Genomic DNA, 16,598 nt, shown 5'->3' with positions numbered 1-16,598 from the left:
TGCATCCCAAATTCTGCCTCTTCAAGGACAATTGGGAGTTATGTAAATGGCAGTTGCGCACAGGAAGGGTGCATTGTTTGTTTTCTTTGGTTTTCTTCACGGCACATGAAATGTTGGCACCACGCAGCCATGACGCCGCAGCCATGACACCGCAGCCATGACGCCGCAGCCGTGACGCCACATCCATGACGCCACATCCATGACGCCACATACGTGACGCCACATCCATGACGCCACATCCATGACGCCACATCCATGACGCCACATCCATGATGCCACATACGTGACGCCACAGCCGTGACGCCACATCCATGACGCCACATCCATGACGCCACATCCGTGATGCCACATACGTGACGCCACATCCATGACGCCACATCCATGACGCCACATCCATGACGCCACATACATGACGCCACATCCATGACGCCACATCCATGACGCCACATACGTGACGCCACATCCATGACGCCACATCCATGACGCCACATACGTGACGCCACATCCATGACGCCACATCCATGACGCCACATACGTGACGCCACATCCATGACGCCACATCCATGACGCCACATACGTGACGCCACATCCATGACGCCACATCCATGACGCCACATCCATGACGCCACATACATGACGCCACATCCATGACGCCACATCCATGACGCCACATACGTGACGCCACATCCATGACGCCACATCCATGGCGCCACATCCATGACGCCACATCCATAACGCCACATCCATGACGCCACATCCATAACGCCACATACGTGACGCCACATCCATGACGCCACAGCCGTGACGCCACAGCCGTGACGCCACATCCATGACGCCACATCCATGACGCCACATCCATGACGCCACATCCATGACGCCACATCCATGACGCCACATCCATGACTAAGCCGTCTTTTTATCCCGCCCCCACATGGCTTCAAGGCAACGCCGGAAAGAGAAACTAAAATCCGGACTGCAGCACACAGTTCGGACGTGAAAATAAAATAAAACTTAAGGTTTATATTAGGGGTGCTCCGATCGTTCGGCCACCGATCCGTGTCGGCTGGTACCGATATCGGCCAATACTTGCTTTAAGATTGGTGCGGCATTTAAGGGCGAGTAATTGGCAATATCGATGTACTTGCTAGTGTGGGCAAAATTTGTTGGATGAGTACCACCTCAGTACGGATTTGGGAGCATGCAGACACTATGTAGCACTTTTAGTGCAGGAGGAACTTTGGTTGTGTGCGGGGCTGCATCGAACTCGGCATCGGAACGGGCGTTGTACACACTGATAAGACACGATCTCCTCTCCGGGCACAGAAGAGGGAGTCAGGTTGCGAATGTGGCTGGAGGGGCCCAGCAGAGGTGGATAAACCTGATTGTCATTCAGGTTTCAGCTTTTTTACTCAGTTTTCAGTCAAGATTCTTACTTGATACATACCTGATACGACATTAGCCACATATACATCAGGAGTTATTCCTCTTTCTGCTGCTTGCCAACCGCCAATAAACAACAGAAGAAGAAAAACGCGCCAAAGGAGAACGCTCCACCACGTTCCGTTTGAGCGGGTACAAGACACCTTCATTGGATTGGGCAAAGGAATATTCCACACTTGGGAATCCGATTATATGTTCATTTGGATTGGCACTTTTCTTTCGGAATGAGGTGTATACAAAGGTTCAATTATTTCCGTTTGAGCAAATAATCCGAATACAATTGGAATATTTGGGTCCATGTATACATGGCTATTCACAATGAAATAGTTGTTCAAAGTTCAGAAAGACATATAACACACGATTGAAGTATCATTATTGATAAGATATTGCATCAATTACCAGCTTAGTGCTATTAAAATTCAAACTTAAAGATAACAAGGCTGAGTTTGAGTGTGTATGACTTCCAAGAGATGGACGGTTTATTCACGACGAATGTGCATTGACTCACATCCCCAAATGTTTCACTGATAGGTCAATAAAACATACCCAAATCCTTATCTTGTTACGAGCGTGTCATGAAAGAGGAAATGGAATCTCCTGAAGTGGCCACACGGACTAACACGGAGATCTTACAAAGCACACAAATCTCATGAGACATAAACATTTACACTAAGACGGCCGCGCGCATTAGCTCTTTCAATGGAGGATGTTTCCTTTCTGTTGGCCTGACCTGCTCATTCGTTCCTAGCAAAGTACTGCCTGTGACATCCAGGATACAGTTGAGGTCATTTACACCATAATCTTACAGCTGAAGACGAAGAACAGAACATCCAAAACTACAGGAAGTGGAAATATGGAGGAAAATATGGAGTAGGCATTCATCATTCATTCATTCATTTTCTACCGTTTATTCTCACGTTTATTCTGTCTTGGGGTGAGAGGCGGGGTCCACACTGGACTGGTGGCCAGCCAATCACAGGGCACATATAGACAAACAACCATTCACACTCACATTCATACCTATGGACAATTTGGAGTGGCTAATTAACCTAGCATGTTTTTGGAATGTGGGAGTAAACCGGAGAAAACCCACACACGCACGGGGAGAACATGCAAACTCCACACAGAAAGTGGAATTGAACTCGGGTCTCATAGCTGTGAGGCCTGTGTGCTAACCACTCGTCCACCGTGCAGCCCGGCATTCACCATTCATTCATTCATTCATTTTCTTACGAGGGTCGCGGGGGTGCTGGAGCCTATCCCAGCTGTCTTGGGGCGAGAGGCGGGGTCCACCCTGGACTGGTGGCCAGCCAATCACAGGGCACATATAGACAAACAACCATTCACACTCACATTCATACCTATGGACAATTTAGAGTTGCCAACTATCCTCACTAGGCTCAAGGGGATATGCTGGAGCCTATCCCAGCTGACTTCGGGTGAGAGGCGAGGTACACCCTGGACCGGTTCCCTGCCAAATCGTTCATTCATTCATTCATTCATTTTCTGCCGCTTATCCCCATGAGGATTGCAGGGGTGCTGGAGCCTATCCCAGCTGTCTTCTACACCCTGGACTGGTGGCCAGCCAATTACAGGGCACATATAGACAAACAACCATTCACACTCACATTCATACGTACCTATGGACAATTTGGAGTGGCTAATTAACCTAGCATGTTTTTGGAATGTGGGAGGAAAGCGGAGTACCCGGAGAAAACCCACGCATGAACGGGAAGAACATGCAAACCCCACACAGAGATGTCCGAATGTGGAATTGAACTCAGGTCTCCTAGCTGTGAGGCCTGTGTGCTAACCACTCGGTGGCCGTGCAGCCCACCTTCATATTGTTTACAATTGTTTTTTAAATGTACCTGGTAAAATAATTAAAAACTACAAACAACCCTGGAGAAGATTGACAGCAGATTACTGTACATGAAGTTTATGAATCATCTTCCATTTGGAATTGAACCATACAACATTTTCCAACAAAGTGTTTCCCCTAAAAGCCTTAAAAATCCTCCATCTTGGCTGACTCTTGTCCATCTCTTCTTGTTTACACAGCGGGGATCAGCTGTCTGCTCCAGATGGCGTGATGTCATCAAAAATGGACTGACAACATTCCAACAATTCTTTCAGTTGCAGCAAACAACATGTGATGGAGGCTTAAGAATCCCTTGTAGACTAGACTGGGTTGTGAGGTCTCTTCAAAGTCCATCGTCCATCCGAATCACAGCTATATGTCCACTGGAGAAGAGTGAAAGCTTATGTTGTGTTACGTTACGCATGTGGGATTTCCGCCCCCCATGAAGACTACCATTAGAGAGCTCTAGACATGAACTAACACCCCTATTGTTACCTTTACACTTGTATTACCCAATATAATAGGCATAACAAGAGTAAATAATGTATAATATTCATTCATTCATTCATTCATTTTCTACCGCTTATCCTCGCAAAGGTCGCAGGGGTGCTGGAGCCTATCCCAGCTGTCTTCTACATTGAACTGTCATAAGTGAATTTCTGTGAAGTGGGATTGCTTATTTATGAATTCAATTTTTTCATAATTAGAGCACACTTATGTACAACCTTGTAAAAATAGTTTTTAACATTATTAGAGAGCTCTAGACATGAACTAACACCCCTATTGTTACCTTTACACTCGTATTACCCGATATAATAAGACATAACAAGAGTAAATAATGTATAGTAATCATTCATTCATTCATTTTCTACCGCTTATCCTCACGAAGGTCGCAGGGGTGCTGGAGCCTATCCCAGCTGTCTTCTACATTGAACTGTCATAAGTGAATTTCTGTGAAGTGGGATTGCTTATTTATGAATTCAATATTTTCATAATTAGAGCACACTTATGTACAACCTTGTAAAAATAGTTTTTAACATTATTAGAGAGCTCTAGACATGAACTAACACCCCTATTGTTACCTGTACACTCGTATTACCCAATAAAATAGACATAACAAGAGTAAATAATGTATAATAATCATTCATTCATTCATTTCCTACCGCTTATCCTCACGAGGGTCGCAGGGGTGCTGGAGCCTATCCCAGCTGTCTTCTACACCAAATCGTCATAAGTGAATTTCTGTGAGGTGGGATTGCTTATTTATGAATTCAATATTTTCATAATTAGAGCACACTTATGTACAACCTTGTAAAAATAGTTTTTAACATTATTAGAGAGCTCTAGACATGAACTAACACCCCTATTGTAACCTTTACACTCGTATTACCCGATATAATAGACATAACAAGAGTAAATAATGTATAATAATCATTCATTCATTCATTTTCTACCGCTTATCCTCACGAGGGTTGCAGGGGTGCTGGAGCCTATCCCAGCTGTCTTCTACATTGAACTGTCATAAGTGAATTTCTGTGAAGTGGGATTGCTTATTTATGAATTCAATATTTTCATAATTAGAGCACACTTATGTACAACCTTGTAAAAATAGTTTTTAACATTATTAGAGAGCTCTAGACATGAACTAACACCCCTATTGTAACCTTTACACTCGTATTACCTGATATAATAAGACATAAGAGTAAATAATGTATAATAATCATTCATTCATTTTCTACCGCTTATCCTCACGAGGGTCGCAGGGGTGCTGGAGCCTATCCCAGCTGTCTTCTACATTGAACCGTCATAAGTGAATTTCTGTGAAGTGGGATTGCTTATTTATGAATTCAATATTTTCATAATTAGAACACACTTAATGTACAACCTTGTAAAAATAGTTTTTAACATTATTAGAGAGCTCTAGACATGAACTAACACCCCTATTGTTACCTTTACACTCGTATTACCCGATATAATAGACATAACAAGAGTAAATAATGTATAATAATCATTCATTCATTCATTTTCTACCGCTTATCCTCACGAGGGTCGCAGGGGTGCTGGAGCCTATCCCAGCTCTCTTCTACACCCTGGACTGGTGGCCAGCCAATCCCAGGGCACATATAGACAAACAACCATTCACACTCACATTCATGCCTATGGACAATTTGGAGTGGCTAATTAACCTAGCATGTTTTTGGAATGGATGTAAATATGAATCCAAGTTTAAGTTTGAAACTATTGCAATGACTTTCCCGGCTGTGCAATACAACGCAATCTTAACCGCTCAAGATCCGATCCCAGTTCCTGTCCTTTGGTCCAAAGACAACTTCCAGTGGCAGTTAGCGTGAAACTTGTGCTCGTTTTACACAGTCATGAGTCTTAATCCTCGTCCTCTTCGGTTCATCCAGACACATCTGGCAACTCCGATGGGACTCACACACTGGCTTTCCCAGCATAACTCCGCATGCACATACCAATGAAACAGCATATGACCTATTTCCTGATTGACGACATTCCGTACTGTCCATTAGCGTCCACCGACTGAGCCTCAGCTGCTCTGACATTTACTTCTCCGTGATGGCCGATCCGTCCAAAGAATAAAACGAAGCAAGGCGATGATGGATGTAAGACAGTGTGGAATTGCTGACACGGCATATGGGAATGTTTTCATTTGGTTCAAGGCATTCCGCAGAGATCTGAGTGGAATAGATGCAAGCTGGAGAACGTAGCGGAAAGGAGACGCGACAAGGGAATCAAACGGTGTGAGAGCTCAATCAGCACTTGTATTGTTTAGAAAATTGGATTGTCAATCACACGTGCGGTTTGGGCGCCACACTGTTTTGGAATGAGTGCGGATCAGGGATGGTTCATGATGACACACTGAGGAGCAACCAGGAAATCAAAACCACTTAAACGAGCGGAAGGAACCACGCAGAACTCAATATGAGTCGAAGGAGAGAAAACACGGAACAATAAGAGTAATAAAAGTGAAAATAGAGATATGAGGAATGCTGCAGAGTTCCGAACAAAACGGTACAGTTAAAAAAAAAACTAATCTAGACAAATTTTCCAGATGTGAGCCTGCAAGCATCCCCAACTTCACTTCTGGACCCGATCAGGACCCTTACCCTCAGTAAGACAGCTGTCCTACTCACTCAGTCCAGCTGCATCCTCTTCCTGTCTTTGATCAACGCATCCACATAACGTAACAGTCTCTCATTTAGCACACATACAACTGAAATGGGCTGCACGGTGGACGAGTGGTTAGGACTCAGACCTCACATCTCAGAGACCCAAGTTCAATTGTGGAGTTTGCATGTTCTCCCCGTGCATGCGTGGGTTTTCTCTGGGTACTCCGGTCCAGAAGACAGCTGGGATAGGCTCCAGCACTCCCCGCGACCCTCGTGAGGATAAACAGTAGAAAACGAATGAATGATATTTTCGCCAAAAGTAATACTAGAAAATTCTAGATACTAGCGAGCGATGTTCATTTTCTACCTCTTATCCTCATGAGGGTCGCGGGGGTGCTGGAGCCTATCCCAGCTGTCTTCGGGCGAGAGCCGGGGTCCACCCTGGACTGGTGGCCAACCAATCCCACATATAGCACATATAGACAAACAACCATTCACACTCACATTCATACTTATGGACAATTTGGAGTCGCTAATTAACCTAGCATGTTTTTGGAATGTGGGAGGAAACCGGAGTACCCGGAGAAAACATGGGAAGAACATGCAAACTCCACACAGAGATGCCCGAGGGTGGAATTGAACTCGGGTCTCTTAGCTGTGAGGTCTGCGCGCTAACCACACGACCGCCGTGCAGCCTGCGAGCGATGTTGAATGTAAGAAATAACCGCGAACACCCAAAAAAAAAAAAAGATATCAACCAATCAGAGGACTGAAAAATGCTGCTGCTAGCTGACACTGGCCTGCGCTTCTAACTGTGAAGGCCTTGGGTAGATTAACTTCACTTAGCAACACATAGAAGCTGAACTCTTATTGAACAAACATACACATAATTGTACTAGAATCCATGTACACTACAATATAAGAGCGAATAATACATATAATATAGACTTCTGTATGTACAATAACGATGTAGCTTAGTGGTTCTGGTAGTGTTCAGGCCAGCAGAGAAGGGATTGCTGGCCCTGACTGCACCTTGTTTCTGGAGAGCTTGACTCAGGTTGACCTTTAATGACCAAATCTTTAAACATATCACACCTTTATGACCCATGTTGAATTTTTAAAAAAACGTGCCACATGTTTTCTCAGCATCAAACATGTGGCCATACATACGTGTAAAGTCCTGAGAGAGTTTATTCATGCTCGGACTAAAGTGTGAAAGTCAGCAAGGAGGCCTGGCCAACACGGATACATTCCACATATTACACGCCGACTGGTGCCTGCCATTTAACGACTTCCCGGGAAGTGAGACCTCTACGGTGAATTTGGGAGTTCACAGGTCAGTGAGCGCCTGCAGCTCAAAAAAAAAAATCCCACCATTGATGACTCAGATATTTTCACTAAACTGCTGCAATAAAACACAAAGAAGAAATGCTGTTGCTGAGAAACACAACACACAAACACAATTGTTTCACTGACTTTCCCACTAGAACCACAATATTCCCATCCAATAGCCGATGGTTATCAGGAACGCTCAGGCACACAACAGACGTCATTATTAAGATGACAAACAGAAGCGAGTATCATTGCAAGTACGTAGTACTTAAACACCACACAATTGGCCGCTTCATTAGCATGAAGCATATGCCAAAATACGCAGAAATAAAAGACTAAACTGGGGGTGTGAGTCTAGAAGGGCGATAGTGTGTGGACTATATCCAGTTGATTTAATCAGACCGTGTGCTTGTTGATAATCCAATTTCATATATGGCTTCCACACTAAGTCCCTGCAGCGGCACGTGCAGCCGAGTGGCAGAAAAGCAGCTTCATCGTGGATCCGGTGGAAGCGTCCACGTGCTCCAATGATGCAAGCTGCACTGTGTCCCTTATGCGTGCATAGACTATGTAGGGAAATATGTTCAACAAGGTAATGGTAATGGTAATGGTAATGGTAATGGTAATGGTAATGGTAATGGTTTTATTTCATTTGAACATGCATCAGATTCCAATTGAGTGCATCCCATAATCAGTTCCCAGTTCCACATGTCCAAAAGGAGTAGGAAGAAGCAAAGCTTATTAAATTCTACCCCTCCATCTGGTACCTTTACAATCAGTAACTGTTGCATTTGTTCACTTCCTGCTTTCCTAATATAATTTAATTTGTTTTTTTACTTTATTTTATAACATGTTTTTATTTCTATTTTTTATTTTATTTGTTTAGTTTTTTCTTTTGTTTTTTTCTTTTTTTCTTTCATTTTATTCATTTATTTTACTGTTACATTTGTTCACTTCCTGCTCTCCTAATATAATTGAAGTTGTTTTTTTGACTTTATTTTATAAAATGTTTTTATTTCTATTTTTTATTTTATTTGTTTATTTTTTCTTTTATTATATTTATTTATTTTACTGTTACATTTGTTCACTTCCTGCTTTCATAATATAGTTTTATTAATTTAAAAAAATGTTTTTAATTTTTTGGTCATGTACCAAAGTAGGAGGTGATATGAGCATATGAGCAATGCCATAATGGGTACCATAGTAAGTCAATCATATTTCTCCTCTCTTGTAGAGAAGTATTGGATGACATTTTTAGCTAATTGCTTATTTTTAGCCTTATGCATTATTTTAGCTGTTTGTGATTTTAGAAATAATGAGTTAGTATGTTCTCTGTAGGCGGCATTATGAATTATCCTTACTGACCTTTTTTGCAGTACATTTAGCCAGTGAAGATTGCTTTTATAGTTATTAGCCCATATTTCCACACAAGGCGCATGGATTCATGCACTGGTGCTTTCAGAAAGATGCTGACCATAAAATAACTATTTGATATTTGTAGTAGAGGTGCAACAATACGTGTGTTTGTATTGAACCATCGGACACATGTGTATGAAACAATATACATATAACACAGCGGCACACCTCCATCATGTCATTCTTCCCTCGCTTGCTATGCGAATCTCACCATGAGTCTATTGAAGGTGATAATAATCTCACAAATCTGTGAATGAGACACTTACATAACGCGGAGTGTACATAAGATGGAGATCCTGTCAGAAAAAAAGACACTCCTGCTGCCCTCCACCGTGACACAACGTCTCCGCAAGTCTTTGAAACAGCAGCAATGCTTCATGTTCCTGACATGACAAACAGTTTTTCATGCGGTTTCCACGGAGGCCCATACCTTTAAACGCAATATTACATATTTTTTATTCTTGATATTTTTACAACCACTTTTGCTCTGTGTTGGCTTTATGTGCCACTAAGACGGTTATGAGAGTTCCAGGGCTTGATTGCCGCTTGGAATGTTTTCTTTCAAGAGAGGAGCTTTGTTGGTAGACAGTGTGAAGCTTTACGGGCGCCAAGTTGCGTTTTTTTTTTTTTTTTTGCACTGAACAGATAAGATGACGCCACAAGAGAACGAGCAAAAGGGAAAGTTGGCATTTTCAGTTACAGACAGTGAAAATGGAACAAAATGGAGTCAGTCTCCTCTTTGTTTGTTTACATTCCAGTGTGGTATTGCGCAGAGTAACGTTGCCTGGATGCGTGCCATGATGGAGAACAAATATTTTGCATCGGTTACATCAGTGCTTTCCAAATAGTGGGGGCGGTCAAAAGGTCACACGAAAACTGAATCAATCTTCCCCTTAAGAAATACTGCAAATCAAATTCATCAAATTCAGTTCCAGACACCCAAAAATGTCAACACAAACACATTTTATGGAGAAGAAGAGACACACAACAACCGAGACAGAATATGCTGGAGCCTATCCCAGCCGTAGTACCCGGAGAAAACCCAACCCCCGGGTGGAAAACCGGAGTACCGGGAGAAAACCCAAGCCCCGGGTGGAAACCGGAGTACCGGGAGAAAACCCAAGCCCCGGGTGGAAACCGGAGTACCGGGTGAAAACCAACCCCTGGGTGGAAACCGGAGTACCGGGAGAAAACCCAAGCCCCGGGTGGAAACCGGAGTACCGAGAGAAAACCCAAGCCCCGGGTGGAAAACCGGAGTACCGGGAGAAAACCCAAGCCCCGGTGGAAACCGGAGTACCGGGTGAAAACCCAAGCCCCGGGTGGAAACCGGAGTACCCGGAGAAAACCCAACCCCCGGTGGAAACCGGAGCACCTGGAGTACCGGGGGAAAACCCAAACCACGGGTGGAAACTGGAGTATTGGGGAAAAAAACAACCTCTGGTTTCTGGAAACTGGAGTACCGGGAGAAAACCCAACCCCCGGGTGGAAACCGGAGTACCGGGAGAAAACCCATCCCCCGGGTGGAAACTGGAGTACCAGGAGAAAACCCAAGCCTGGGGAGAGACTTGAGATTCAACGGAGATTCAAACACGGATCTTCCAGATCTCATGACTGTGTGGCCAACATGCTATCGACTTGGCCACCGTCCGGCTCAAAAACCAAGATTTTGGTTGAAAACCAAATCCAGGAGGTTCCAGCATTTTCTGTACATTCCTACTATTATTGAAATATCACTTTAATAATAACTGCATCCATCCATTGGTGCCAAATGTATGCCTTCTATTAAAACAATATGAACATTGCATTATTGGTAAAAGCGACACAAAGGAACATAATATCCATAAGAGCAAAGCCAAAGTGAAATCAACAGTCATAAAAGACACTAAACATAAATAAATTGCTTGACCTTGCTATACCTTCAAAGGAAAATCTACATCTCCAAGCCGCAAATCCCTGGAGATTATAGCCAGCAGATTAATTTTGATTCATAGTATGCACAGATTTATGGACGGCACTATTTAGAGAAAATGTAGAATTCTTCGGAAGTGCATTGTCAAATCGTCTTTACCATAAGCCATCGGGTACGTAGGGAATATGACCATTCCATGTTCTTGTTTGTGGAAGAACACGTCCTAAACAGTGGAACAGGGAATGATGGAACTTAATGTGAGTGGTCTGGAATCCTTCTTAATGTTTGCTGATGTCGAGGGTCTATTTCGGGCATGGTTGGAAGGGTCAATGGGGGATTTTGTCTGAAATACTTTCAAGCAGACTAGGACGTCGTGTATACACAAAACGTCATTCTTTTGTCTCTTTATTATCTTCTTAGACTTCCCAGCCTCTGTCAGATGTCAGATTGGCGGATGACGACTTTCCCTCCTTTTCATATTTCAGGCAGGTGACCAACGCGGCAGCATTATCTCAGACAGGTGACGAGATGATATGCAAGGATTAAAAGCCATGACGCAGGAAGTAATCCAGACACTTAGGCAAAAAGCGCGGCGCCAGACAGATATCTGGAGCATCGGGAGGGCACTTTAATCTGCCAATAAACGGACACGAGCTTTTAAAGTCATGCCGGGAAAACCAAATGAGAGGTGGCAGCGCTGCACTCAAAAAAATCTTTTTAGTCACTCGTGGATGTCTTATATTGATTTATTCATATTAGCTTCTCTATGGATTTTCTATAAAAATTGATTTTGGTCAGATGGACTCGGAATTCGTCATCTCAAGTGCTAATGAAACCATTTCAGTAGCTGAAATTGAAAGAGTCAAGTAATTCATTTAGTATTTATTAGTGTGAAGTGTAGCAATATTACTTGGAGTTTCCTAATATTGTACTATATACAATATTTTTATAAAAAAACAAAAAAAAAACCCCAGACAGATTGTGACCTCTCATCCTCTTTGCTCACACGTAACCATAGCAACCGCACTAGACGAGACAAAGGGAACCCTTGGGGGTACAACCCGGCATCATCTTCTAAGCCTGTTCTGCTTGAACAGAAAAAACAAGACGCACCTGTAGATGTATTTGTTACAAGGATACATACTAAATACACTAAATACACTAAATAAACATCCAACTTGCTGAGCTACTCCAAACCCAAAGAGATGATGTGATGAGTCCATCCAGCAGGTTGGACAACATTCAACTGCAGATACTGAAAGACTGTTCCGCTCCACCGAATGGAAACGAGGTTTCAATGGTGGAATGTTGCTGTTTACACTACGTTTGAAATCAGGTTGAGCCGCTCAACTTGTTTGGTGAACTTGATTCTATTGAATGTACAGGAAGTAGACTGGTGTGCTTGGTTGGGTGTGTATGTATAAACAGGAGATAAATATTGCTGCGGGGAATATTTCATTTTTAGAGGCTGTTTATATCATAAATACAAAATGCGTATATAATAAAATATGGGTATTGATTATTACTGTAATTTCAAGTGCATATTGTGGCAATCGTGAGCTATGACAAAACTCCCAATGAGCTTAACAATCCAGCAAAAATCACAGGAGGTCATGTTGGATAGAAGACTAAAGTCATCACGCAGCAACTTAACACTCAAACGGTAGCTATTAATACATACAATATACAGCACATGCCAAGTACCAATACAAGCTTAAGATAAAAATCAAGCCGGCAGCCATAACTAATTCATTGCTCTGCTGGGAACAAATGCATTATGGGTAAATAGTTAAAATAGTCGTTGTTACTTATTTTGGTCATTTTCTTTTACTGCGTAACAATGCCAGACTAATGACATGGCCGGTAGATACGATTGGTGGATAACATCGCTTTCATAAGTATTATAGTTATATATTTCATAAGTAAGTATAATTAAGGAAATCTTCTACACGCGACTTAGCACCTAATTACCCATAAGTCTTGTGCAAATGCAAATCTATATGAAACCAGACTACGGTATGTGCTAACTTGTTTCAGTGACTCTCACGGCGCTGCTGATTTGTTTTCTTTTCCGAGGACCAACTGTCAACTTACATCGTTAATTTCCTATCTGCCTTTTTTTCCCCAGCACATGTTGCTAGGCAACAGCAAATACCCAAATGCGGTGCAACGTTTGTTAGCGTCATTAATTATTTCCAGAAGGCCTGAGTCTAGCCGAAACTGAATACATTTTAATCCTATTCATTTCAGAAAGCCAACAAGGTTAAAAAAAAAGGTTTTTATAGGTTTACAATTATGCAGATTTACACGCAGTAAACAATTCCAAAAGCATAAATACAAATCAAATGATGTGACACGATGTAGCAGTGAGATCAACCTACACCACCTTCTTGTTTTGCCATGAGTTGTTTATTAAATTTCTCAACAACCTGAAATGGTATCTGTGTTGTGTCAGGTCTTCAATGAGTAATAATAATAATAAATAATAATAATAATAGTAATAAATAATAATAATAAATTAAATTATATTATTTGTTATTATATATTATTATATAATAGATTATATTATTATTATTATATATAAGAATAATAAATAATAAATTAAATTATATTATTTATTATAATTTATTTATTATAATAATAAATAATGTTATATTATTTATTATTATATATATTATATGATATATTATATTATTATTATTATGTATTATTATATTTATAATAAATAATAAATAAAACCGTCCATCATCCACAACCCTGTGTGTTCTAAAGATATACAAACAGCTAAAATAGAGGCCGCTAATTAATGCACAAAATGGGGCACACCAATTCCGCCTTACAAGCTCGCTATTAAAACACCTCCAAAAACCTCCAACTGCGTTTTAGCATTTTGCATACATGACCATTTAGTAACAGGCATATTCATGATAATATGTAATATGTAAAAACAGTATTTTGTATATTTATACATCAGCTTCAGTGATTTTGTCAAAGTTTAGCTCAGTGCACAAACAACACTTCTGGACCGTCAATTAGGACCTGGGGGGGTACCAGACAAGATCATCAAGGTAGTGAAGGCTCTAAAATTGGGATTTCTTAGCTACCCTGAAGGCCACGTGTGATGATACAATTATAATATTTCTCTTACATGAACATTACATTACAATGAACACAGATGAACAAAGATGTATGTGTTACAGATACTCGTGCATACCTGAAATACTCTTTCATGCACACTCAGCCATGCGCAAAACACAGTAGAAGTATATGCAGCACATGTTGCGACCTGCTGGGAGTGGGTGTGAAGGAGCTACATTAGCACCAGGCATGGGAGAAGACACCGCAATGACTCTATCATGCAGCATTTGTAAAATGACACAACAACCAGAACCAGGAAGCCACTCGGTCCAATAACGAGGGAACACCTCCGAGGCCTCAAGCATTCCAACCTGCTGCAGTCACAGACCACGTTCCTTTTTCATTGGCTGAGCTTGACCTGATGCATATTAGCATCATTTTATAGTTCCGACATGTTGAAATAGGTATTTCCCGGATATGAGAAATATGAATACGTATATTGGTTCAAGTAATGACTTTCATTCAATACACCTGAGATGTATATTCTGAAAGACATTCTCCAAAAACACCAAAAATATCTTTAAAAATCTTATATGATATATACAATGTGTACTCAGTAACTTATAGTACTGGGACTTTTCCACTGGGCTTGGATCTGCTCTACTGGCCTCCATTTTGAGGTGGATCAAAATAACAAACCACAAAGCATGTTGAACATATCAGTCAGAACAAGACAAGCAACAATGAGACATTTTATCCAAGAGGAGACTGAGGGCAAAAGGAAATATAATGTGAAATATAATACTGCAACTCGCAGACCTCACAGCTAGGAGACAAGGGTTCAATTCCAGCCTCGGCCATCTCTGTGTGGAGTTTGCATGTTCTTTCCGTGGGTTTTCTCCGGGTACTACGGATTCCTCCCACATTCCAAAAACATGCTAGGTTAATTAGCCACTCCAAATTGTCCATAGGTATGAATGTGAGTGTGAATGGTTGTTTGTCTATATGTGCCCTGTGATTGGCTGGCCACCAGTCCTCGTGAGGAAAAAGCGGTAGAAAATGAATGAATGAAGACAAGGACGGCATTCACATCCGACTTTCAACCGATGTTCCGATGTCCCGTGCCACGGTTATTTACAAGTTATATCTCATTATTTTCCAAGCAAGATGACATGTTTCTCCGTGTGGAATCTTTATAAGAGCATTGGAGAGTCACAGGGGGGTGTGCTCAAACACGCTTTCCTGTGACCTTTCGTCCTCGCCATCCATCACAGAGTCCCTTTCGTCTCTTCTGGTTTGCTCACTCATCATCCGTTTACAGTCCGACTTATGCGTAAGCGAAGTAAAAAGAAGCAAGACATTGGCAACAGACGCTGACACCATGAAACTATACTCGGGGCTCGAATCCCTGGCTGGCACGTGGATGGAGTGCAGCTAGAAAACCACCCCCAGAGGGCAGACAAGGGAGGGGGGGGGGGTGAAACATCTGGATGTGAGCCCAGGATGCATGCTCTGTCTCTGCAGTGAGCATTGTCACCTCCCTGCTGCTTGCTTGGCCAGCCAGGACACATCTGCAAGGACATCCACTGTAACATGCATGCTATGGGACTGCAGGCCCTCTTCAGGCCCTCTTCTCTCACAGGGACACTTCCCTAAACGCAACACATTCACTAATGAACACCCTGCATTAACCCTTAATCCTCCAACACATTTATAAATCACATACATGGCACATGTAATCATTTGAAATCCACATCCTTTGCATTTTTTCCATTCTCACAGCACCCAATTAATGAAAAAGATGTCTGATTCGCACATCGTGCATCATTTATCCACCCTGTTGATGCAAGCCTGAGCAAAAAAAAAAAATCATGAAAAGAAGGCGTGCCGTTTAGTGCAGCAGGTTTACCTGAAACGGGGAGAATCCTTGATACATTCTTCAAAGTCCACCGTCATATTTGCGTCTTGTCGTGTATTCCCCACTCACAGTTCCAGTGTCATTGCCAGCGGCGGGTCGAAGCTATTAACCGAGGGGATGGGTGCCCTGACGCGCGGCAGTCCTTCCCAGTAGACGCCGAAAGACGAGATGAGTGAGGGAGCGGTGACTGAATTACTACAACCAGTAAGGAGGAGGGGGGCTTTACCAGAGAGGCGTAGCTGTGTAAACGGAAGGGGGGAGTCGGGCGCCGACTAGCGACGACCTACAGAAACTGCTCCACGGGGTAATCACGAGGGTGTAGTGCTAGGTTGCCGATACATAATTCACCCCGGAACGATCGATAAGGGGAGTGGTTGCCACCCGGAGGTAATGGGCGCGAGGGAGAAGGGTTCTGTCTTCCTGTTGTGGTTGCGAAGCGTACGGTTATGTCTCACGTAAGCGAAGAGTGAATGTTAATGTTTGTGAGAAGAATAAAGTTTTCTCCAAAGT

The 16,598-nt window shown here is 42.4% G+C and overlaps 1 protein-coding gene across 1 annotated transcript in view; it reads right to left on the bottom strand.

Annotated features, from left to right (window-relative positions):
- acap3b (ArfGAP with coiled-coil, ankyrin repeat and PH domains 3b) overlaps window positions 1–16,410 on the bottom strand; it is a 58,450-nt gene extending 42,040 nt beyond the window's left edge. The window contains exon 1 of the mRNA XM_058055902.2: window positions 16,080–16,410. Coding sequence (XP_057911885.2) covers window positions 16,080–16,126 — 47 coding nt within the window. The 5' untranslated portion in view covers window positions 16,127–16,410. The remainder of the gene's footprint in view (window positions 1–16,079) is intronic.
- Window positions 16,411–16,598: the final 188 nt, after the last annotated feature.

Source organism: Doryrhamphus excisus, linkage group LG18 (assembly GCF_037039965.1).
Source record: "Doryrhamphus excisus strain RoL-2023G ecotype Guam linkage group LG18, RoL_Dexc_Guam_v1.1, whole genome shotgun sequence".
In the NCBI taxonomy this organism is placed as follows: Eukaryota; Metazoa; Chordata; class Actinopteri; order Syngnathiformes; family Syngnathidae; genus Doryrhamphus; species Doryrhamphus excisus.
This window is presented reverse-complemented; position numbering and strand designations above follow the sequence as displayed.